The sequence below is a fragment of the Perna viridis genome, chromosome 8, assembly GCF_037379345.1.
Source record: "Perna viridis isolate PV_CMFRI_1.1 ecotype Kerala chromosome 8, ASM3737934v1, whole genome shotgun sequence".
In the NCBI taxonomy this organism is placed as follows: Eukaryota; Metazoa; Mollusca; class Bivalvia; order Mytilida; family Mytilidae; genus Perna; species Perna viridis.
Genome location: NC_142452.1, coordinates 45,722,910 through 45,747,550, shown reverse-complemented (window position 1 = coordinate 45,747,550; position 24,641 = coordinate 45,722,910). Strand labels below are relative to the sequence as shown.

Sequence of the window (24,641 nt, the reverse complement as noted above, 5' to 3'; positions counted from 1 at the left end):
TTCAGGGTTCAGCATCTGTGGTTTAATCAGGCTATACCCTGTGGAGCATTTTATTGTGTTTTGCAGTTACTGATATTTTATACCACACATTTCTGTTATATCATTTTTTCCCATTATGTGGGACAAGTTATTGTTTTTTTTCCTATGGGTCTGTCTGTCACACAGTTTATCAGTGCAACTTCAGTGAAACTGCTGAACAATATTTCATAAAACATAGTTTGTAAATGTATTCAATTTGTACATGTACATTTCATGTAGTTTTGCAGAATACTTGGGAATTGTGAAGGCCTGAATACATGTATTGTTGGAGTAATAATGGAGTTACGCACCTTTAAAATTATTTTTGGATAAAAGTTAAAGATTTATCATAATGCTTGGTATTTTTTTTTTCAGACTACAACAAACTTTAAATTTGATTATTTGATGGATTTCTGAATTCTGAACATGTAGTTGTCAAATAAATGAACATGGCAGAACCCAGAACAGATGATGATGACTTTCTTGATCTTTGTGATGAATCTTCATTACCAAAACCTACCGTAGTTGGTCAGTCAAGAGTATTGTCATCAGATGGAGGAGAACAAGGATTTGTTTTTAAAGAAGAAACACTGCCGTTAGAAGATTATAGTGATTTGGAAACAGAGGATGATTCACATACTAAACCAGATAAAAAGAATTATTTTTCTAATTCTGTAGAATCAGTAAACAAAAAGGTGATATTGATCAGTGATGAAAGTGATACTGACATATCTAAACCTAAAACTGATGAACAGTCGGAAAAATCTCATTTTAAACGGAGATCAGGTGAAGTTTATAGCTCGGAAAATTCTCCAACTAAAAAGGTGAAACATGAGGGCCGATTTGATGTATTTAAAAACATAGGCAGAAAGAACCAAGCACGGAACTTTAGCCATAGGAAGGAGAGACTTGAGAACATTGAATATGATAGTAACCATGAAAATAGCATGGCAGAATCCAAGACTAATTTTGTGCAAGCTGCTATCAAATTGGTATTTAGTTGTATTATTTTTTTTGTCCCCCACTTCATGTGGAGGTATATAGTGGAAAGAGTGTCCTTACTTCTTTTAAGGTGAGGGGTACCCATCTCTTATCTGTTACTCGTCCTACACCACTGAATGAAGTCTAATGAAACTTTCACAGAATCTTTATTACATATGAAAATTGTGCACCTACTTATTCAGAATTTGATCCAAATTAATATTTGAGTTTAAAAGGTGTATATTGTCAAGGAGTTAGGGAGAGGTATATTTTTAAAAGGCCATGTTTACTCTATTGGCCAACTCCCCAAAGGCAAGTAAACTTTACTAGCTAGATTGGCAAGTAATTATTTCCTGAGAAGGAATTTAATTATCCTAGACAACAGTCCTATTTATAAAAAAAATATCCTGAAACCTGCCAACCTGACAATTTTTGTTAAGTATAACTTGTACTGTAATCAGGCTGGCTAGTGAAATATTTATATTTTGGCAAGTTAAAATGATAGTCTTAGATTACTTGCCTATTCATCAAGGAGAATTAAAATGTTTCACGCACTGTATTATTAATGTTTAACCTTACATTTCAGAAAGAACTGTTTCCAGATATAAGTGCCAGTAAAATTGGTGAAATGATAGAAAAGGTGAACTATGAACATTTGTCAGAAAATGGTATTATACAGAGTGTAGTGGAACTAATCTGTTCTAGTCCTGACAATAAACAGGACAATGTTACCATGGAAACAAAACATACATATAGTGATGATGTTCAAATTGCTTTAGCAAATCCAAAACTGCAAGTTTCCCAGAATGAAGAGTATACTTGCACAGTCATAAGCAAAGCAAAGAATCATCTATCTAACAGAGCAAAGGGGAAAGGAATAGTGAAAAAGGTTGGTTCTATTTCTTGAATTTATTTGAAGACCTTCGGTTGCTAAAGAGGTAGATTCACAAACAGAAGCTTCTGAAAATTTTAATTTCCCTATTGTAAAGTTAAAATGATTACTGATTACTGATTAAGTTATGAGTTGTCAGATCATGATGATTTAGGATTCTCTCAAGATACTGTCTATATCATGTATACAATAGTCAGTACATGTAGAACACAACTTCATTTTAGAGTTGCTTATTTACTTTTGTTACTAATTTGATTATTTTATGTTCTTTGTTGTGTATGTCTGTTTTCTATGTCTGATTTGTCCCTGGATTATATTCTTTTGATTTCCACTAGAATCTTTTTTCCCCTGATTACTCTTTTAGTACTAATTTAAAATTGTGATACTGTCAATGGTACAGGTGATTTATGGTACACAAAACCCATCAAAGAAATATCTTTATCTACATGTGTCAACTACAAAGCACCCTATTTTTATGTAACTATAATTCTTTCTGCATATAGATCTTTATTTTGGAGAAAAAATATACATACATCCCATTTAAATAAAAAAAAGTTTTTTTCATACATGTACATTGTATATAACAAAGAAAGTTTACATTGGGCTAACAGCTTCTTTTTTACTGAGTTTTGGATGAAAAATTAACACAAAAAAATTAAACCTATAGAACAATCTATGTTGTAGTGTAAAAAAATTAAAAAAAGACAAATTAAAATTTTGTTGTTTTCCAAGTATTTACATTTCTTTCAAGAAAATAATAATACACAGGCAATGTCAAATTTTTTATTGTTTTTTCATACGCTTTTTGAAAGGTTCAATACAGTTTTTTCTAATGCCACTAAGTTAGCATTATTTGGCACTCGGGAAACATAATTTTGATCAGGTGATTTGCGTTTCCATAGATGAGAGTCCTTAAGGTCAAAGGGTAAAAAGCAAAACTATACCGTGTCCAAAAAAAAATTATCAGTGATGGTGGTGCTGAAATGTACATTTTGATTTTTCTAAGCTTTATTAGTAACAGTATGGTTTATGTTTTTGTTTTGTTTTGTATTGTTTTTTTTTTTTTTTTTTTGGGGGGGGGGTACAAAATAATGACATTCTCTGTTTATATATGATTTACAATAGGTAGCAACACACACTGATGAAGTGGATGTTGAAATGGATATTGATAGATATGTTGACCCTGCTGAAGGTATGATAATATTTTATCCTGCAATTAGTGATATTATTAGCTTTGAATAACCCCCATAATAAGATATAAAAATAGGAGATATGGTATGATTGCCAATGAGATAGTCATCAGCCAAATGCCAAGCAATGAACAATTAACCTTCAACAGGTTACCACATTGATGGACAAAACCCATACCATAAAGCAAGATGTAAAAGGCCTCAAAATAAATGATGTGAAACTATTCATGAAAGACAAAAACTTCCTAATCAATACAGTAAAGGTAAAACAAATAACAAAAAAAAACATTAAAAAATGACAAACACTGGACTACTGGTTCCTGGCTTGGGATAGGCACATAAAGTGTGTGTCAGGGTTAAACATGTTTTGTAGCGCTCAACCCTCCCACTAACCTTGGACAAGGTAGGAGAATACAGGTACGAAATGAGATTGTTTCCTTTAATAAAAGTTTCCAAATTCTTCCAAAAAATGGTTAAAAAATTGTCCCAAATAAGATAATTTCTTTCCTAATTGGTAGTCAAAGTGCAGGATGTGATGTTTCTATTCAAAGAGTAATTAAGGGAACTAAGATTCTAGCGGAAATCAAAAGAATGTAATCCAGGGACAAAGACCAGATATGGAAAACAGACAATCACAACAAAGAACTTAAGTTAACTAAAATAATACATACAAAGTAACAAAAGTAAATAAGCAACTCAGACTCCGCTAAAAACCTTGGAGCATGAACCAGGTGCACCAGTAGGGTAAGCTCTGCTTTTCTAAAATTACTCTAATTAATGGTTTTGGACTATTTTTGGTTATCCTCTATGTGATAATTAATTTTAACTATAACATTAAATTATAGTACTTTTATTCCAAATATCTCAACTTTGAAAAAAATATAATGCACATTTTACTGATTACAAGTATCGTTGTTACAATATGAAATCGATTCAGCGGGGCATAATAGGGATAAATGATTATTAAAACAAATACTACATGTTTCTTTATCGGAAAAAAAAATTCTGGCTATTTCATTGCAGGATATAACAATATAGCCTGTATACTGTATGTTACTGGGGCTGTACATTAAACCAATTATCCAAGCCTCACATTTAGCTCAGTCCCTAAGCCTCATACTCATACCAGCTGTAATTTTGTTCCTCATTGCAACATTGAAGGGGACATAGAAATACTGTTGTCTACAATTTCCACTTCGTCCTCTTACAGGTTACACCAGCCTCATATTACATTGTATGTTGTAAATATTTACTTGTAAGGAAGCTATGATATTAGAAGTGTTTCACTTGTATACACATGTATTATTTACTTGGATCTATGTTTTGTTGCAGTTGAAGATTTGACAGTAATTCCTTCACCAGTGTCTCGACCAGAAATAGTTGTCAAAACAAAACTTAACGCTGTCAAACTGCGGTGGACACTGATAGATACACCTAAATTCTCAAGTAGTGATATCAATTTACGCTATATTATTGAAATACAAGCTCCACCATGCGAAGACTGGAACACTTTAGCTAGGAATGTTGCTGGCAATGTATATGAAGTATCAAATTTGAAGCCTAAACAAGACTACCAGTTTAGAGTAAGAGCTTCAACAAAGTTTGGTGAAATATCTGGACCATCCCCTGTAGTCGCTCTTTGTAGATCAATAGGTGAGTGATTTGCTGAACCCTCCCCAGTTGTTGCTATAAGCAGGTCAATCGATAGATCAGTTATTTCAGACCCCCTCACTCTGGCTCAGTCATGGTCTATTCAGACTATTGACTTTGAAATTTCAGTTTATTGTTGAGATTTAAATGTTTTCTGATTAGGTCAGTTCAATATGACCCACTTTTGCTGGGTCAGTTTAATATGACCGACTTGTGCTGGGTCAGTTTAATATGGCCCACTTTTGCTGGGTCAGTTCAATATGACCCATTTGTGCTAGGTCAGTTGAGTATGACCCACTTGTGCTAGGTCAGTTTGATATGCCCCACTTTTGCTAGGTCAGTTTAATGACCCACTTTTGCTAGGTCAGTTTAATATGACCCACTTGTGCTAGGTCAGTTTAATATGACCCACTTGTGCTAGGTCAGTTTAGTGTGACCCACTTGTTCTAGGTCAGTTGTTTTTTTGGTATGCAGTTGAATAAATGTAGGGTCACTACATCTTAATTCTGTATCCATTTCATGCATATGCCCCAATATATATTTATACAGATAAAAGTAATGCATGACATTCTGTAAAATGTTAGAGTAAATTTATGTTTTGTGTTATGAGAATTGTTTTGGACAGACTGAGCTTGTAAAAACAGAATAGTTGGTCTAAATGACTGATACACATTTTCTTCAGTGATTTTTAAAAGCCATAGAGTTCCTGAACTGACCAACAGAATATTTTTCAGTCTGACTAAGTCATTGGTCTAATTAACCTACAATTTGTCAAAAAAAAATTTTTGAAGCCTGTAATTTATTTATTGTCAGTGTCTGATTTTTCATTTAGCTGATACACTATACTACTGTTAACGATTGGTCATTCACATGTGGAATACATGTATCTCATTTGTGGTACATGACATGCCTAGCTACCTGCTGAACGTTGATTATGAGAGTTACACGTAGCACATTAAAAATCTGGCTTGGGCTGTCAAACTAGTATAAAGGAGGAACTGTTCAATTGGTCAGTTGTTCTCGTCCTGAAATGCATGACATATCTGTCACCGGAGGTTTTAATACAGTCACTTAATTCATTTCAGGTAACCAGATATCAACTCATGATCAGGAGGAAACATTTGACATCCCAGAACCACAAAAGCTGGATAATTACCCCTGGTTCCATGGTAATGTGTCACGAGATGAAGCTGATCAGCATCTGTTCGAAGGCACAGATGGTCAATATTTTGTGAGAATGAATGATAAAGGAACTTTATGTCTTTCATTACACAGCAATGGGGGTGTTAAACACTACAGAATAACAGAAGAGCCTGATGAACAGGTACATACCTGTAGTTTTAAGTACCAATCTGCATAAGAGTCAGGCAATGGTTGGCACATTATTTTTCTTAATTTGGTCTTTTTTGCCTCAAATACATTCAGTACATTTAAAAAAAAACAATATAACGGCTATTCAAATTTATTCTTAAGCACCTATAATATAGATGTTTTATGACCGCTTCTGTAGGGAATAAGTGCCGGAAAATTTTCCTGCCATTTTTCCATAGAGCATTTCAACTAAATTTGACCTATCAATATCTTTAAAAGGCAAAGTTTACAAACACTTTGATAGCTATTTCTGGTGGTTATGAGGTATAAAGACTTGGTTAACGCCATAAAATCTCAGGCTTTTTCTTCATGTGCCACAACATGTGCCTCATTCTTAAACAGAGAAGTACTTAATTGTAGCAAAACTATAAATGAGTTTTCAAATGAAGTTTGAAATCTTCATCTATATTATTATTTAAATTTAAAATTATGATATTCAATTCAAATGGAAAAACTCATCTTAATAGTTTTAATGATAACACTTTAGAAACTGTAATAACATATTGCTATCTCGGTTTGACAGTTAAATATACAGGCAATTTTAACATCTCTTCTCAGATATTAATGGAGAAAGGTCGAAAGGCATGGTTTAAGATTGAAACCTCTATAGGATTGAACAATCCATGCTCTATGCTAGAAAAACTATTTGATATGCTTATAAGCCCAATTATTCTATATGGCTGTGAAATTTGGGGAACCAATTATAATTTCAAAAATAATGAACCATTTGAACATCTCCACTTACAATTTATAAAAGAAATCCTTGGTGTTCACAGCAAGGCAACACATTCTGCATGCTTAGCAGAACTAAAGAGACAAAATTATGGTTCAAGTTATTAAATTCTGGGAACACATTATTAACTCCAATAACACCCTTGTAAATGAAATATATAAAAATATATAAAAATATTCCACAAAATAATAAATGGTTAGCAACAGTTCACAATTGGATAAAAGAACTTGGTTTTAATTACATATTAATTGAAACAGATCTACTTAAACATAATATATAACATTTAAAGCAAAGAATCATTGATCAAAGTATTCAAAATCAACTCATTGATCAAAGTATTCAAAATCATTGATCAAAGTATTCAAAATCATTGATCAAAGTACAAAGTATTCAAAATCAACTCTGTGAGAGATAATAACAAACTTCTGGTTTTTTAATAAAATCTATAAAGATAACAAAAAAACATCTTATGTTGATACATGTAAATACAAATCAGACAGATCTATAATTTGCAAATACCAAAATAGTACCCACTCTCTTTCAGTAGAGAGAGGACAAAACAAAAACATTCCAGCTAATGAGCACATTTGCAAATCATGTCAATTAAATCATATTGAAGATGAAACCGATAACTAAAATTAAAAAATATATAAACCACTTCAACTCACTAATAGAAAACAACATAAGTTTGATTATTAACTCTAACTCACTCCCAATACTCAATGCAACAACTGATTATACATGTATCAACAACTGCCAAGCTTTCATTCAAAGTATAACGTTATAATTTTCTGGTTGGTCACCATTGTCCACAACATTATACATGTAAATGATAGCAATGTTTTGTTTATACAAATGTATGTACATTGTGTTATTATTGTGTCATGACCATTTAATGAAAATGTGTTTGAACAATAAATAATTTGAAATTGAAATTGAATTTTAAAATTAACAACAGATGCACCCCTTGAATATTGCAGGTTTCCCATTTAAGTGTTCATGCATGGTTTATCGTGCGTTTACTCATCGTTTTTTGTTCATTTAAACTCATAAATGTCAGCTGGGAGTGTTTGTTTAAACACACAAAAGGAGTGTTTGTTTAAATGCACAATGCGAATGTTCGTTTAACCGCATGATAGAAGCATTTGTTTATTTTTGTACTTCGATTATTTCCTTTATTCATCTGTTTTCATATTTTTTGCTATTATTAATTTATATATTTTCATTAATTCTATTTTCTATTTTTTCTTTCTTCATTATTTGTTAATATTTTTATTTTTGATTGTTCGTTTATTGTGCCTTTAAATGCACAGTAAGGAGCGTTCGTTTAAATGCACTATAGGAGTGTTTGGTGAGCATTAAGCGTGCATTTAGATATCTTGCATGCGTGCGTGAGTGTTTCTTTCACTATTTAATGTACATATGGATACATTATATTTAATGAGATTTTTATTGAACTGGATACAGTATTATTATTTGTTACATGTATGTCTATAGGTTTATATTGAAAGAGCTGTGAAATTCAGGAGTGTGCCAGAACTCATATCACATTATATACATAGCGATGGACTGGCCTCTAAGCTGAAGGAATCTCTTTCTAAAGATAAAGATGCTGAAAATAAATCTAAAAGTAACACTTCTGGTAAATAGCATTATTTATTGATAACATAACATACATTTTATTTTTCCTAGAGGAAGTTATTCCTAAAACAAAGCATTTACAATACCTGTATCTATTTCAGAATTTGTATCATGTATGGAAAACATACACATGCAATCCATGATTTATTTGTTGAAATGAATTTGAACCAACTGTGAAATTTCCACAGTTTATTACTAGTTGCAAAGTCAACGTCAAATTGAATGATTAACTGATAATTTTTTGCAAAAATGGTCATGATAATTTAACTTTGGTATTTTTGTTTAAAGATAAATTAAAGGTAAGTTTTACTTAACATCAATAAATCAGCCATTAACAGTAGCTCTGTAGGATCTTTCAGCCGATGGCAAGGTTTAGGACCAGTTAATGTGAGCTATTCCCATGGTCGCTAGACTCGTGGGGGAAGAAAGCCCAATATTCCAGGGTAGGTGCCTATAAACCGAAACACATGGGGCTCGATCACACAGAGGTGTTGATGACATGATTACAAGTCCAGTGCCTTAACTATTTGACCACCCTGCTGATCTGGGTAGGCTACAAATATTGATTACTAAACTTCAATTCAGTTCATCCAACTCTAAATTACACTTTCATTATGGTAATTCTTTATTGCTATTAGTGGTTTTGATATGTTCCAAAAGATAAAACAAGACATTTTTTGTTATAATGGTTTCATATCCTACGTTTTCTCCTAGGTCAAGATGTCATTGAAGTATCTTCCACAACATTGAAGTGTGAAGGTTGTGGTACCATGGCAACCAATGATAAGATTGTTCAGTGTTGTGACGGACATTTGAATTGTAACACTTGTGTGGAAAAAGTAGTAAAAAAAATATTGTCTGTTGAAAGTGAGGAGGTACACGTAAGTATTAAAGTAGCTGTCTTTGTAAGAATCATGCAAAATCTGAAAAACGTGATGCACCCCAAAAAAGGCTACATATTTTTATTATTGTAATTAAGTTGTTTTATGGGTCTATACTGGGAAATGTGTAATTATTCATTCAAATCTGCCTGCTCTTAGGAGATAATCGACATTGAAAATACAGTAGATTCTATTGTATTTGAGTGCCATTTACAGAGTTATCTCCCTTAATTTTGAAATCTACAGTGCATTCTATATAATCTTTATCTCCTAAGAACACGGCTTATGTGAAAAACCACATGTTTATTTCTGTTTACTATGACATTTCAAACAAAATATCAAAAATAAAAATATGTAGGCTTTTTACCCATGAATCACATTTTGCATGATCCTTAGCTGGAGTGCTACTTAACTATTCTACACGATTCAACTCTTAATTCAAAATGTAACTAGTAATGTGTCTTATGTAATAGAATGGCCCATCCAAAGTCTGTAAGTCAATAAAAAAGTCCCATTCTCAAATTTTATTCCAACCACTGCTTTTTGTGCCACCTTTTCCAAGAACGAAAGAAATGAAAATATCAGTGTCCCTCTGTCTGTCACACTTGACTTTGTGGACGCAACTTCTCAGAAACCAGTCAATAGATTTCATTGTAAGTCACTATATGTAGTTGATCCTATTGCGCCTCAAACAATCTTGATAACTTGTTGAAATTCTTGTTGCAAAAAACAAAAAAACAAAAAGAAATTACAAGAATGAGTCATCTTAACCTACTGCATATTCTATATTCTTATATTTATTTTTATCTGGATATTTTTATACATTTGAAAATCATATGACAAAAAATTTATTTTTAGACAAATATTACCTGTTGTTATGAAGCCTCCAACTGTGCAAGTTATATACCAGAGAGTAAGTTGTACTTCTAATAAAGTGTATGGGTATTATGCCTTGATTATGGCCCAATGATGTTAACTCTGTTGTTACAACTTAAAAGTTTTTTCTACAAAAAATAGTAATAAACATAAACCTCATGTTTTCCAAGTTGGGATTGGAGTCTCCTGTTTTACAATTAACACTTCAACACTTGATTGATTTCTTTTGTATTTTGGGCTAATACTGTGGAAGTACTTTAATTCATGAATACCAATTTTGTAGGTTAGGGAAGAAACAAAAGTTCGTGGATTCTTGAATTCATGGTTTTGAGGTTTTCAGTATACGCATCAATGGAAATTTCCTATTTGTTGGGAACCTAATATCATGGTTTTGCTTACCCACAAAACCCATGAAAGTTGGTACCCAACGAACAATAGTACTTTCTTAGTAATAGCCCATAATGCACCTTCTTGTCACTTTGTAGATCTGCAAACAAGGGTTTAATTCTGTTAATAAGTGGTTTCAGTGTATGTGCCAAATATGCAATCCAATGGGTTAATAAGTGGGTCACTGAACACATAAATATCATTAAATGGCTAAATTGTCTTTTGAAATTCTTAATTTAAGGTATCTTTCCAGTCTGAATTTTAGAGGAGTACTTGTTAATCATAACTAGGTGAATCAATTTCATCCAAAGTTTTAAAAATACCTTTCTGCAAAGGAATCAGGCCATAGGTGGCAAAGGAATAAGGCCATGGGTGGCAAATCATTTTTTTCCATTAGGTCGTTTTTGCCTAAAATTTATTCAGTCCATTTAGAAAATATCCAAAAAGCTATTAAAAGTAATTCTGATGCATCTGTGACGTAGATTTTTTTGACTATTTATATAGGGAAAAAGTGTTGGGAAATTTGCTCATCATTTTTCCATTGTGCATTTCAACTTAATTTGACCTACTAATATACATGTTAAAATGCAAACATTTTAATAGAAATACTGGTGGTTATTACATATAAATACTTGGATAATTCAATAATTTTTTTTTCATTTGCCACACCTTATACACATTTTTCCTGATTCTTAGATAAAGTACTTAAAAATATTGAAGGCTTAATTGTACATACTGGAAGAACCCATGTATTAATCAAGCTTTCATTTGAATTCTGTTAGGTTGGGTAAACAATCTAAGTGATGTTTTAATTTCATTTTTAATACTGTGTATTTTGTATTCAGCTGTTTTTATATAATTTAATGTCAGAATTAGCACAGTTTCTGATTGGATTAAAAAAAATGTCCACCAAGACATAGACAAATTTTTTTAATGACTGAGGCATCATCAAACTCTTTTTAATGATTTACTCATGAACTTTAATACTTGAATTAAGGAGATAGACCTAGGGTAAGGGACATAACTCTTGAAATCAGTTATATGTTTGTATCATATTCAATTTTACTAAAGCCCATCAAGCTTTCCTTTGAAACAGGATGAAATCAGTCCAAGTTACTTTGATGTTTACATGAGATTGATGTAAATGCTGAATACGAACTTTCTAATGATTTGTAAGAGATTGCATCCCTTACCCTATGTCTACCTCCTTAAACTAAGGAATGCCTGTTTGAAATAAGCTACACATATTATTGAGTGTGCACCATGTGATTGAGGTTATTTCCTCATAGACCGAAAAATATATTAGTCATTCCTTAAATAAGCATGATGTATTGCGTGCTGAACACCTGTACACAGGAAGAGTAGCAACATATGTTTTTGAGGGTTTTCATGTTTTAAAAAGGACCATGAAAAACAGACAAAAAACAAATGGGTAAATATAAATCATATTGGAAATGTCTTCCATTTGTCTAAATATATAAAGAGAATGGTTTTCATATTATTTTGGGAAAAATTGTTTCCATGTGTTTATTGTAGGCACAAAACCATAAAGCAGTATTTCAATTTTGGTCCTAAACATAAGTTTAGACAGGTTTTGCTGTAGTTTAAATACACATTTCAGTTCAAGCTAAAAAGGTGCTACCACCCCTGATATTTGAATTGAATAAACATTTCAGGTCAAGCTAAAAAGTTGCTACCACCCCTAATATTTTGAATTGAATACACATTTCAGGCCAAGCTAATAAGGTGCTACCATCCCTGATATTTTGGATTGAATATATGTTTCAGGCCAAGCTAAAAAGATGCTACCATCCCTGATATTTTGGATTGAATATATGTTTCAGGCCAAGCTAAAAAGGTGCTACCATCCCTGATATTTGAACTGCTTGAAGACAAGTTGAACAAGTTAGCAAGTGAAGCAATATCTAAGATGGAAGATGTTTTCAGGTACACCTTCAAATAAAGGTTTTATTCTGAAATAGTTTGCTTTTGAAAACAAAACATTATCTGAATATTTCAGGAAATAAAATAAACAATAAATTTTAATAAACCAAGGTATTTTTGTTTGGTATCATTTGAAATATGTTAAAAACCTTGGGTGCTTAAGTTGAGGTAAAGAGGTAGATTAATTGAGACTTTTTTATGTCCAGATATAGAATATAGATTTAAAATGGAAAATTTACAATTAAGCATTTCAAAAGTATCATTTCAATAGAACTGGGGTGGTTTGGAAGAATAATCAAGGGAACCAAGGTTACAGTGGTAATCAAAAGAATGTAATCCAGGGACAAACACTGTTTTTAGGATTTGACTTCAAGCTGTGCCCTTCAGACCATTAAATTGTTTGTATTTTTATTTTAAGTTGTCCATCCTGCACCAACAAGTTTGTGATAGAAGATGATATTAAGCAGTTGTATTGTACACAGTGTCAAATGGTAATTATCTTATGTATATTATATAGATAGCTGTGTATCAAATGTTTCTTGTTTTTAATATACCTTTAAAGTATTAAAATTCTGTATTTATACTCTCAGGCTCTCTTTCTCTTTCTCAAATATGCCATCATTTTTCTCTTCTGTGACATTTACTTTATTTGTCATCACTGATGGAATATAAATCTACCAATCACAACATTAAAATTTACTCTAAAAAGAAAACAAAACAAAACTAAAACAAAACAACACTAAGCTATTGAGAAAATCTAAGTAACAAACCGGAAAATAAACTGGGCAACATGGATTACAGAAATTTTATTACTCATCCTTAAAAAGTATCGGAACATGGAACAAGTTCTGCACTCTATTTTAATCTTGGTGATTTTAGGCGCCCTTGTTGATATTTTGGTTAATCACTCTTTACCATTAACTATCCTATAATTACATGCTTGAATAGAGTCTCCAATATATTCCACATGATATTAACCAGTATTCTGAAGCTGGTAAAAATGCTGGTGGTCCTGCAATCATTTCACTTACAGGCCAGTAATTCAGTATTTTAATAGAAAAAGTACCCAGTATTTTTAATGTGTAATTGGGACATGTGTTATTCTAGTGTCTAATTAGATACCCATTGCAGTGTGAAGTCAAGGAAAAAGGAAAATATTGAAATGAAAAATTTCTTATTAAAAACTAGGGATTTCACTATTACCCATTTTAGTACATTTGGAGGGAAATTTGAAAAATATTTATTCAGTTAAGAGGATTTTTCTCATTTTTTTTTTGTAGAAGATGGGAAATGTTTTCTATGTGGTTAATAGGAATATGCATTAACAGTTTAAAGTGGAATCCTCTGTGACTATTATAATAATCCTCTTTGACTATTGTGAGAATACTTTGTGACTATTGTGAGAATCCTCAATGACTATGGTGAGAATCCTCGGTGACTATTGTGAGAGTACTTTGTGACTATTGTGAGAATCCTCAGTGACTATTGTGAAAGTATTGTTTGTTGGGTATCAATTTTTTTTTTTGGTTTTTGTGTTTTGTGTTTTTGGTAAACGACAAAATTTGGTTCCCAGCCAAAAAGAAATTTCCAACTCATTTGTAATCCCAAAATTTAAAAAAAATTACAAACTTTTTTTTGTTTGTTTTACCTCTAAAAATTGGTATCCACGAATAAAGGTACTTTCACTGTTTATAAAAAATACTAAATGAAATGGGTTGGGCCTTCAGATCAGAAGATTACCCTGAAAATTGTAAATTGTCATTTTTTTTTTAAATTCAGCATGAAAATCACATGACTTAAACATTTGAACTATTAAGTTCAGCAATCCTTAAATATTCTAGTTATGGTTAGGCCAAGAAAAACAATGTGTCTGTTTAACATTATACTAGATGAAAATATAGGTTAGGTGGGTAGATAAAAATCATTTTGTATAAACAGTTAGGGGAGGATTTCTTGACTTGAATATTGTTTTACTAAAAAATGATTGTTTATTGGGGTTTCATAAAAAAATAACAATAAAATAATCTAGGATAGGTATGATAACATTTTTTTTTTCTTGGCCTTCAATAGACAATATTAAGAGGTCAATCCCAGAATGCACCAGAATTGATGTGTTCCAAAATCTTAAAATAAGTAGGGACTGCACTTGGAACTATCAGTATTTTAATACTTGGTTAATGCTATAAAGGCATGCCTTTTGTTGTTTTAGTAATCTGCAAGAAATTAACAGTGTTTTAATCAACTGAATGTTTGAAATGTCTTTATTTTGAGAGCTTCTTTATCTGTTATAGTTAAAGTTACAAAACTATCATACAACAACTTAGGTAGCCCCAGACTGTCTTGGGCTAAGAGTGAGGTATGCCCATAATCTTTGTTTTACGTCAATTTCACATGTGAAAATCAGGTTAAAGTATGATGAGTGTCAGGGAGGGGAGGGGGAAATTATTTTGGTAACACTTTTCGCAACAACTTCTTATCGCAGTCTTTTGATATTTGGTATCCTGCATCAGGTACAGGACCCATGTGATGGGACCCGATTTTAGGCCTGTTGGAATTCAAGATCATAATCAATAAATAAAAATATGTTAAGCACTGTTGGTCTAAGAATCAGGCAAAATGTGCATAAGATGTGGCACATAAGGAAAAAACTCAAAGATTTTATTGCATTGTCCAAGTATATCATGTATATATACCTCATAACCTCCAGAAATAACCATCAAGGTTACAGACCACCAATTGCATCATCAATTTGGAACGTATGCATAAAAGTCATACGCTAAGGTACAAAGTAGTACCTTTAGCATGCCATTATAAAAAAAGTTGACAATATTTTTAAATGAATGAACTTTTTTTAGAGTAATGGAAATCTGAATTAGAGGTTTGTAGCCTTAACTGAAATGCATGGCAAAATATTGTTTCTCTCAAAAGTATTCCAAACTGTCTTAAATTCTTTAAAACCATGCAAAGAGTGGTGCTCAATCAAAATTTCCTCCAAAATATTACAATTTTTACAATTTTCATAAAGAATCAGTAAAATATGTGATTTTGACCAATTTTAAGTCCTGATGGGTTCAGAAATGTACTTTTTCTGTTAGTAAGTAGTTTTTTGCATATCTAATGGTCCTTTTAACTTGCTTGTAGTAATCTCTGTTGGTTTAAACAAGTTAAGAAAGAATATTGCAAGTACAAGGAGGGAAAATTTGAAAAAAAATGAGATTTCATATATGCGAATAAGAATGTTTGTCTAGCTCCCATGTGAAGTATAAGAATTCAAATTTCTGAAAATTCTTACTTATGAAGCATTTTTTTTGGGGGGTATTTTAGTGCAAAAACATAAAGTTACCAGAAAATCACCCCAAAACGAGTCTTTCAATGACAATATATAAAATTTATGGGTATTGGTATAGATGGTTAAAAGTGGGGAGGCGTCTTGGCTTTTATTTTTTATAAAAATTGATACAAGTTTAGATAGTTTAGACAGCATTGTTTGTGTGTAAGTAAGTAATGTTGTTTTGTAAGAAATTTAATATTATATTCATGAGTTTATTAAAACAAGATGTAAGAAAACACTCAGGCCCTGTTTCTTGATAGACCAGTTTGCAGTTTTAACTCTGATATCCTTCTATAAAAACCACATTTTTCACAAAATACTCATTTAAACTGTCTGAAAGTTGGTAAATATGTTAAAAATACTCTAATGGATGAACAGAATGAATGTTTTTATTTTTGAAAGCAAGAAAATATCTCTTTAGGTTATAGACCACCAATTGCATCATCAATTTGGAACGTACGCAAAAAAAGTCCTACGCCAAGGTACAAAGTAGTTCCTTTAGCATGCCATTATAAAAAAAGTTGACAAAATTTTTAAATGAATGAACTTTTTTCAAAAAGGGAATTTTATGCTGATAATTTTGGGCCCAAAGTATGCTGCCTCAAACTTAAATAAATTAATTTGGTGAAACTATAAATATAGATGGTCTAAATAAAGAATTTTTAGGATTCCCCAGGCTATTTTAAGGGTAGATAAGTCTTGAGTGTGAGTGCTGCACTGCAAGGTAGTAAACCCCTTGTGAAATTTTGAGTGACATAGCAGTACATGTGTATGTTTCAGGTGATATATGGTTTTGGTTAGGTTAAACTTAAGGTGAACTACTGAGGATCCCCTGAAAATGAGCAATTTAACATGGAGAGTAATTGAAATCTGAATTAGTTGTTTGTAACCTCAAAGTGTTTGCAACGTTTCCCGTTTTAAGACATTTATAGGTCAGTTTTAGTGGAAATGCACTACAGAAAATTGGAGGCAAAAATATCCCATACTTTTTTTCTTATTTTAGAAGTAAAAAAAATTCTGTAACTGGTGCTTCAGGATAATTGGTTGGTTTCTAGATGTATTGATTATATCTGAGGCAAAAAAATCGCAATGGAGAAAAATAATTTGCGTTGCCTGTTTCTTACACAGAATGGCACTTAGCCTATAAGTCGGATATTAAAAATATCCGTAATTGTTAAGTTAACTACTTAAGGATACAAGTTGAACATTTGATTGCCATTTTACTAAGGGAAGACTAAGTGAACATCATCACTGTATGTGCTTTAATACTAAATACTTCTTGTTATTCACAGACTACCTGTCGTTACTGTCAGAAAAAATGGGATTCAACAAGTCATAATAACTGTTCAATTAATAAAATGATGATCAGTTCTAATGAAATGGAAATTAGTTCAGACTGGTGCACTGTTCCTGATGGGTATCAGGTAATATTCATTTATATTATACTTTTAAAGAATTTTATTTGTTTACTCTCTTTAATATAACTGCCTGTCAATATGACTTCATATGGACCAATAGGAAATTATATGGACCACCTTGCTTTTAAATTAGAAATGAGTTGTCATAATATAAGAAGTTGTGTATGTTTTCTTTTTTTTTTCACACAAAAGATCCAGAGTAAAATATATATGTAAAAAGTAAAATATCACAAACAGTTCATGCTACTTTGGGTCATATTCATACTCTGTCTATTGCAAAATATTAGCTTACATGTAAACAAAACATTGTATCTCTTGGACTTTTTCATCACGTAGGCTAACAGCGGAAAACTACTGAGTAATGAAAAAAATGTTGATTATTTATAAAAGAAAATCACTAACAGATTTTGTATATTTATTTAAATGGTCTGTTGACTTCTGTGTTAAAAAGATTCAATCAATGAATTAGTAATTACAAACTACAACTGATTCATAGTTTCAGTTCCATGTGTTTTGGTTATCTCTGAAAGATCAGTGGGAAAATGGTGGACTTTTTTCTAGATTATCAACTTATAAATGTATGAAAATTCTCTTGAGTTACTTCCAATGATTCGTATATACAATGGGGCAGCACTTGTACCGTTAATTCAATTATGCAATCAACTTATCAGTTACAGGTAAATTACAGTCACAGGTGGCTGCACATCAGCTAAAATTGACACACACCTGTCAATTCATTTCCAATAAACAATTAGGAGTTTGGTAAACAGGATGTTTATACACTAATAAAACCACACAGTCTAATTCATAAGGGTTGACAATTTTTTTCTGTCCAATATTGGAAAGTGGTCTTCGTCATTTGCAAAATTGGTCAACGACCAGCATTTTTTACTGTTTCCAGATTCATGGTTATGTTGCAATGTATTGACCAATTGGTCACCTCAAAAATTCAGTTGACCTCAGCTACACTTGGGTCCATATATTTTTTTTGGGAGGGTGGGGGGACCAACCTCCTGTCCATGTATTGCCGTATGACCTTTAGCATCATGAACTATTTACTAAGCATATAACAGTAATAGAACTTGTTGATTTGCATTGAACCCAGTTTTTATTGGAATCACCTTGTCGTTTCTTCTGAATTTTGTCGTAATTATCTTGCTCAAATTGGATGGATTGATTTTAAAGTTGGTATTTGACTTTATACATGTTATTCAGATAGGGAATACATTGTATGTAATTTTGGGTGCTGTCTGATATCAACTTTCTATTCCATGGACTTGGCATTTCTCATTGTATATTTAGTATATTGGTTTTTCATGATGGCTTGTAACATGTCTCTGTTTAAATTGACAGAAATGGTTTAGAGGGGTTTTCTTAGCACGACATTACGTGCCATATCTTGTTTTACTGTAAATAATATTCATATTACAAGGTATGGAACAAAACTTAAATGATGTCAGAAAAGCTAGGATGGGATTGATTTAGGAAACTTTTGGGAAGGTGGATTAACATTGTAAGTAAAAATCATATATTTACTGGTACAGTTAAGCATTAATTGTTTATTCCAGGATTTCATTGCTGTAAATGTTCCTACAGAATCCAAAGAGTTCCAGTTTGTAAGCTCAATGTTTAGAGGGGACAAAGGCTTAGGATGCAGAAATACAGTCAGGAATATATACCATATACGCAATCCAAGACTTTGGCAAAAATATTCCTTGTAAGTTTTAAACCCATGCAAAAAAACTTTTCAGTTCAGTGAAATATTTATTCTGAACTATATTACCATGATTACTAAGAGCAGCACCAAAATAAGAATTAGCTGTTTTTTTTATATTTTTTTGCCTAAAAATTGCCGTTTTAAACTTCCCAAAATAATCCCCGAACAGTATATAGTTAAACACTACCATCAACCAAAATTTTAATTTCTCCACTCTTCACTGTGAAGTCACTTGTCCTCCACTGTGACTCCACCAAAGTAAAAACCAGAATAAAACTGCTCCATTTCTTTACATTTCAATATTTTTTCTGTCCATAACTGAGTAATGTTATTAAACTGCTGGAACCATTAAATATACCATATATGGTATAAAGACAGGAGTAGTAAACTACAAACTTTTTTTTAAAATGTGACTCCACTTTGGAGAGTGGAGACACTGTGCTGCACTCATATCTTCACTGTAGAGACTGGAGACACCATGACTGCACTAATATCTTCAATGTGGAGAGTGCAGAAATTAAAATTTGTGTGCATGTACTTAAGTGGTATTTCTACTTTTTCAGGATGAAAGATCACATGAAAGAAGACATCGGGAATGATAGTTTGAATGAGTTGCACTTATTCCATGGTACAAATACATGTGCTGTTGGTGGAATATGTAGAGATGGTCTGGACTGGAGGATGTGTGGGGTTAATGGCACAGTTTATGGCCAGGGTAAGGTTTAGGAATTGACTGGAGAAAAATGTGGGGTCAATGGCACATTTTATAGCCAGGGTAAGTTTTATGCTTGACTGGAGATTGTTTGGGTTTAGTGGCACAGTTTTAGGCTGGACTATAGGATGTGTTTGGTATATGGTACAGTTTATGGCCAGGGTAAGGTTTATGCTTGACTGGAGATTGTATGGGTTTAATGGCACAGTTTTAGGCTGGACTATAGGATGTGTGTGGTATATGCACAGTTTATGGCCAGGGTATGGTTTAGGCTTGACTGGAGGATGTGTGGAGTTAATGGTACAGTTTTTAGCCAGGGTAAGGTTTAGACTGGATGTGTGGGGTATATGAAACTTTTCATTGCCAAGGTAATGTGATAGTTAGGGGTAAGAGTTTATAGCCAGGGTGAGGTGAATATTATTAGGGGTAAGAGTAGGGATAGTTACTGATTTGGTAATGATGGGTTAGAAAACTGGCAGTATGTTGGGTAAAGTATCTGGCAAGGCTAGACAGCTGTTGGAAGTGGTACATTCATTGAGATATTTAGTGGTACACTCCTTGAGATATTTAGCTGTTAGAAGTGGTACACTCCTAAAGATATTTAGGTTTCCTGCATGCATGATACTTAAACACACTCAAATTGCTCACCAAATACTTCTTTTGTGCAATAATTGAACACTCCTAGCGTGTGTTTAAACACACAATAAATAATTCACAAAAGCTGATATGTCAAATTAGGGCAGTTCTATTTTAATTTACATATTTACATTGGGAGCGGAGATTCAACTCGTATAAGACCCCTCCCCCCACCACTATCACCAATATGAAAAAATGTTGCCAACCCTCACCCCAAACATATTATAGATATGTTAGATACTCCCCACTACCAGAAAAAATTGGAATATAAAAAAAATTATCAATCTGTTGAAAGAGTAATCAAGGGAACCAAGGTTAAAGCGGTAATCAAAAGAATGTAATCCAGGGACAAAGACCAGACGTGGAAAACAGACATACACAACAAAGAACATAAAGTAACTAAAATCATACATACAAAGTAACAAAAGCGAATGAGCATTTTGGACTCTACTAAAAACTGGGAGCATGGACCAGGTGCACCGGTAGGGTAGCATCCTCTACTTTTCAAGAAACACCCGCAGAGTTGCTCGTAAAAAGTCAAGTCCGGGGTAGACAAACGAGGAAAGGAAAACTATGACCCGTTGAATAAATCAGTTTTCATGATGCAGATAGATTCACCATAAAGATCCTCGAGTTCATGATGACGACCATGAAACTAATCTGTAGTGATGACTTCAGTCTTGTAGCAACATAACCCTGTTCCAGAAGCCTATTTGTTAAGAGTTCTAGCATGATACAAAAAATCTGGGTTGTTTCGGCAAGCTCTGGCATAACATACGAGTTGTGATATGAACACTCCATACTCAGGTGCTAATGGAATGCTGACACAGATGATAGGAAAGTTGACAATTCTGAATGAAAAGCATCATTTGTAGTACTAAATTTAGGGAAATCAGGGCATCAAAATCTCCCATCCCCTAGGTGTATTGAATTTTAGAGATGGAATTTCTCCTCTACCAAAATAATTCATTTTAACAAACACACCCTTTGCAACATTATACAAAAGTGTTTTTTTTACCCCCACCAAGAGAAAAAAGTTGGCATTCCCCTTCCCATGTAGATTTAAATGGAACAGCTTTTAAGCTGCTGACAATATATGTAGATATGAGAAAAAGTATTGCTATTTTACTTTTGATTACCACTAAAAATCTCCATGGCTACAATGCTTGTGCTTTGGATCAGTGAAACTTATGCAAAAACAAATATGTTGTTATTCAAGTTCTGAACATTTTGCCACCCTTTTTTTCACCATGGGTGGTGAGGTATCACTCAATGATCTAGTTATGCCCTATCTTTTGCTCTTGCAGGAACTTATTTCGCAAAGAACTCAAAATATTCTATGACTTACTGTCTGAAAGGTAGAGGACATAGTGCTGGAAGGATAAGTTCAAACTTGAATATTCAAATTCACTCTGCAGTAATGGGTGGTTTGGGAGGATTTGGCTATGCTGGACCAAGCACAAATCAAACAGGGCCTTTGTTTGGAGCTGGTCAGAACATCACTGCATCAAATAATCAAGTAGGAACATTCATGTTTGGAGTTGGCCAAACCAACACTGGATTGAATGTTAATCAACAGGGGCCATTTGTGTTTGGAGTTGGCCAAACTAACACTGCCTCAAATAATAATCAACAGGGGCCATTTGTGTTTGGAGGCGGCCAAACTAACACTGCATTGAATGTTAATCAACAGGGGCCATACATGTTTGGAGTTAGCCAAACCAGCACTTCATCTAATAACCAAGCAGGTACACTTGGTTTAGGAGTTTCAAGCAATAAGCCAACTTTTGGTGTGGCCTATGTGAATAACCTTGCAGGGTCAAAGTACAACTTTGGGACTGTTAATCATGTTGCCAGTAGTAATCCTAGACTAAATGGCAGAAATTCTGTTACAATCTCAAAAAGGAAGAGAAGGAATGAACAACAAACTGAGATTCCATTAGAGGAACTGTTTATAGACAGTGATTTGGGATATATGTTTCTGGCCCGCGTTTTAGTAGGACGACCATGTCAGGGCAAGCATGGTCTCCGCAAGCCTCCACGTGATGACAATAATAAACTGTATAATTCTGCCTGTGATAAACCTAACAATCCTTCCATTTTTGTCATATTTGATAGTGCACAGTGCTATCCTGAATACCTCATTGAGTTTGCATAAATCTTAGTAATGTTTATAATAAGCATTTCTAAACCAGAAGACTGTTTGAAATGGTTTCATTAAGTAAATGTTAACTTTCAGGCTTTTTTACAGTTGTATTATTGATTTATTTATTTACATTGTATATAATATTACACAGATTGAAGTTTATATTATGAATTCAATTTATTATGAAAATGATGGAATTACTGGTAGTTTTTTTTCCTCTAAATGCCAACTCTCCTATAGAATTTAGTGCATTTACCTATTTAACATAATAATATGCATTAGATATGGAAGTTAGCTTTCATGCTAAAAATTTCTGAATTCAGAAAAAGAACAATTTGTGGCTTTCTATGATTTGTATAAGTGATCATATACAATAAAACCTGTCTAAACTGAATCTCTTTTGGACTTTAAATTTGTTCAGTTTACTCAGGTTTAAATACATGAAAATTGATACAAAGGTACTTTAAAAAGCGTCTAGTTTAGACAGGTTTTCTGATTATTCATGGTTAAGTTTTGACAGGCTTTAGGATTATTCAGGGTTCAGTTTAGAAAGGTTTTGGTATTATTCAGGGTTCAGTTTAGACAGGTTTTGATATTCAGGGTTCTATTTAGACAGGTTTTAGGATTTTTCATGGTTCAGTTTAGAAAGGTTTTGGTATTATTCAGGGTTAAGTTTAGACAGGTTTACTGATTATTCAGTGTTCAGTTTAGACATGTTTTTGGATTATTCAGTGTTCAGTTTCGACAGATATTCATATTGTTCAGGGTCAAGTTTGGACAGGTTTTCTGATTATTCAGGCTTCAGTTTAAACGGGTTTTTGGATTATTCAGGCTTCAGTTTCAACAGTTTTTGAATTATTCAGGGTTCAGTTAAGACAGGTTTTCAAGAGACTTCCTTTTGGCCTTAATACAAATATGCTGTAGGAAAATTTGTATCAAATTGTATCAAGAAGCATTGCATATGTTGATCACATTCTATTTTAGACACTTATCAGTCAAAATCTTCATCTGTTCATCAATATTTTATAATAGATAAACAGGATATGAAAAGCAGTAATTTTAAGGAAGTAAAATTGGCGAGAAAATTCAAATAGATAAAAAAGGACTTATTTTTTAAGACTTATGTACTTCAAAAAACTGATTTTCTTTAGCAGAATTTTGGAATGTAATTGCAAATTAATTTTGGACAAGATTAAAGATATTGTGAAAAAGGTGTAATTAATGGAACAAAAATTTGTAAATGTGTATGAAGTTGGATACTGCATAACTATTGAACTACAGATCATATCCCAATCTAATTGATATTAGACCTATCAATTGTTCCATTCAGTCACTGCATGTAGAATGGAACAACGTTCCATTCTAATTTCTGTTCAGATGACCTTCCATATTAATTCATGATTTTGACAGCATTATTCTAAGGAACAAAACAGAGGCTTCTAAAAGGTCATCTGGAAAGTATAATTTAATGTTATTCGATCCTGCATGCAGTGACTGAATGTAACGATTGGTATATCTAATCTTAATTATATTGGTTCTAGCCATATCTTCCACATAAAAATGTAAGATTTATGGTAGGTTTTTGGTTAAAAACACTATATTTCCTGTAAAAAAATGAAATTGAAAGTCGCCCCTTTTATTGTTTTTAATCCATAATATATTGGTCCCTTAAGAAATTAACTACATGTTTAAACATGAAATCATATATGTAACAGAGACACAAATGAGATCGATTGATTTAGTTCGTGCTTATCACTTACCAAATTTACAAAATTTACTTGCATATTTTTTCTTCTTGTCATGATCTGATTACAATCTTTGATGTTGAAATAAATACATACCTTCCCGCTTCTATTTTGTTCTCCTTCCATTTCCATTCCTAGATGATGATATTCCTGAAGCACTCTCCTAAGGTATTTACATTTCATGACTATTCCGTTAGTGCGTATTTGTAATAAAGTTTCTGATTTTAATGACTATAGTCTTTTTGCCAGGGGTATTGTTATCACAAACTTTTTCACCGTTACAAAACTTTGAAACAAAAATATAATAGCACTTGCAGGCTTTTACTTAATTAAAAGTGGTGTTGCTCACCCAGAAATCACATATTATTTTAT

At 32.5% G+C, this 24,641-nt stretch overlaps 1 protein-coding gene across 1 annotated transcript in view; it reads left to right on the top strand.

Annotated features, from left to right (window-relative positions):
- LOC148610716 (uncharacterized) overlaps positions 1-24,374 on the top strand; it is a 30,971-nt gene extending 6,597 nt beyond the window's left edge. Inside the window, exons 2-15 of the mRNA XM_088595997.1 lie at positions 394-1,010; positions 1,586-1,888; positions 3,017-3,083; positions 4,414-4,734; positions 5,817-6,055; positions 8,333-8,477; positions 9,191-9,357; positions 10,216-10,270; positions 12,465-12,567; positions 12,983-13,055; positions 17,188-17,319; positions 18,882-19,030; positions 19,594-19,745; positions 21,686-24,374. Of these exons, the coding sequence (XP_088452123.1) occupies positions 462-1,010; positions 1,586-1,888; positions 3,017-3,083; positions 4,414-4,734; positions 5,817-6,055; positions 8,333-8,477; positions 9,191-9,357; positions 10,216-10,270; positions 12,465-12,567; positions 12,983-13,055; positions 17,188-17,319; positions 18,882-19,030; positions 19,594-19,745; positions 21,686-22,536 (3,306 nt within the window). The 5' untranslated portion in view covers positions 394-461 and the 3' untranslated portion in view covers positions 22,537-24,374. The remainder of the gene's footprint in view (positions 1-393; positions 1,011-1,585; positions 1,889-3,016; positions 3,084-4,413; positions 4,735-5,816; positions 6,056-8,332; positions 8,478-9,190; positions 9,358-10,215; positions 10,271-12,464; positions 12,568-12,982; positions 13,056-17,187; positions 17,320-18,881; positions 19,031-19,593; positions 19,746-21,685) is intronic.
- The last annotated feature ends 267 nt before the right edge of the window (positions 24,375-24,641 follow it).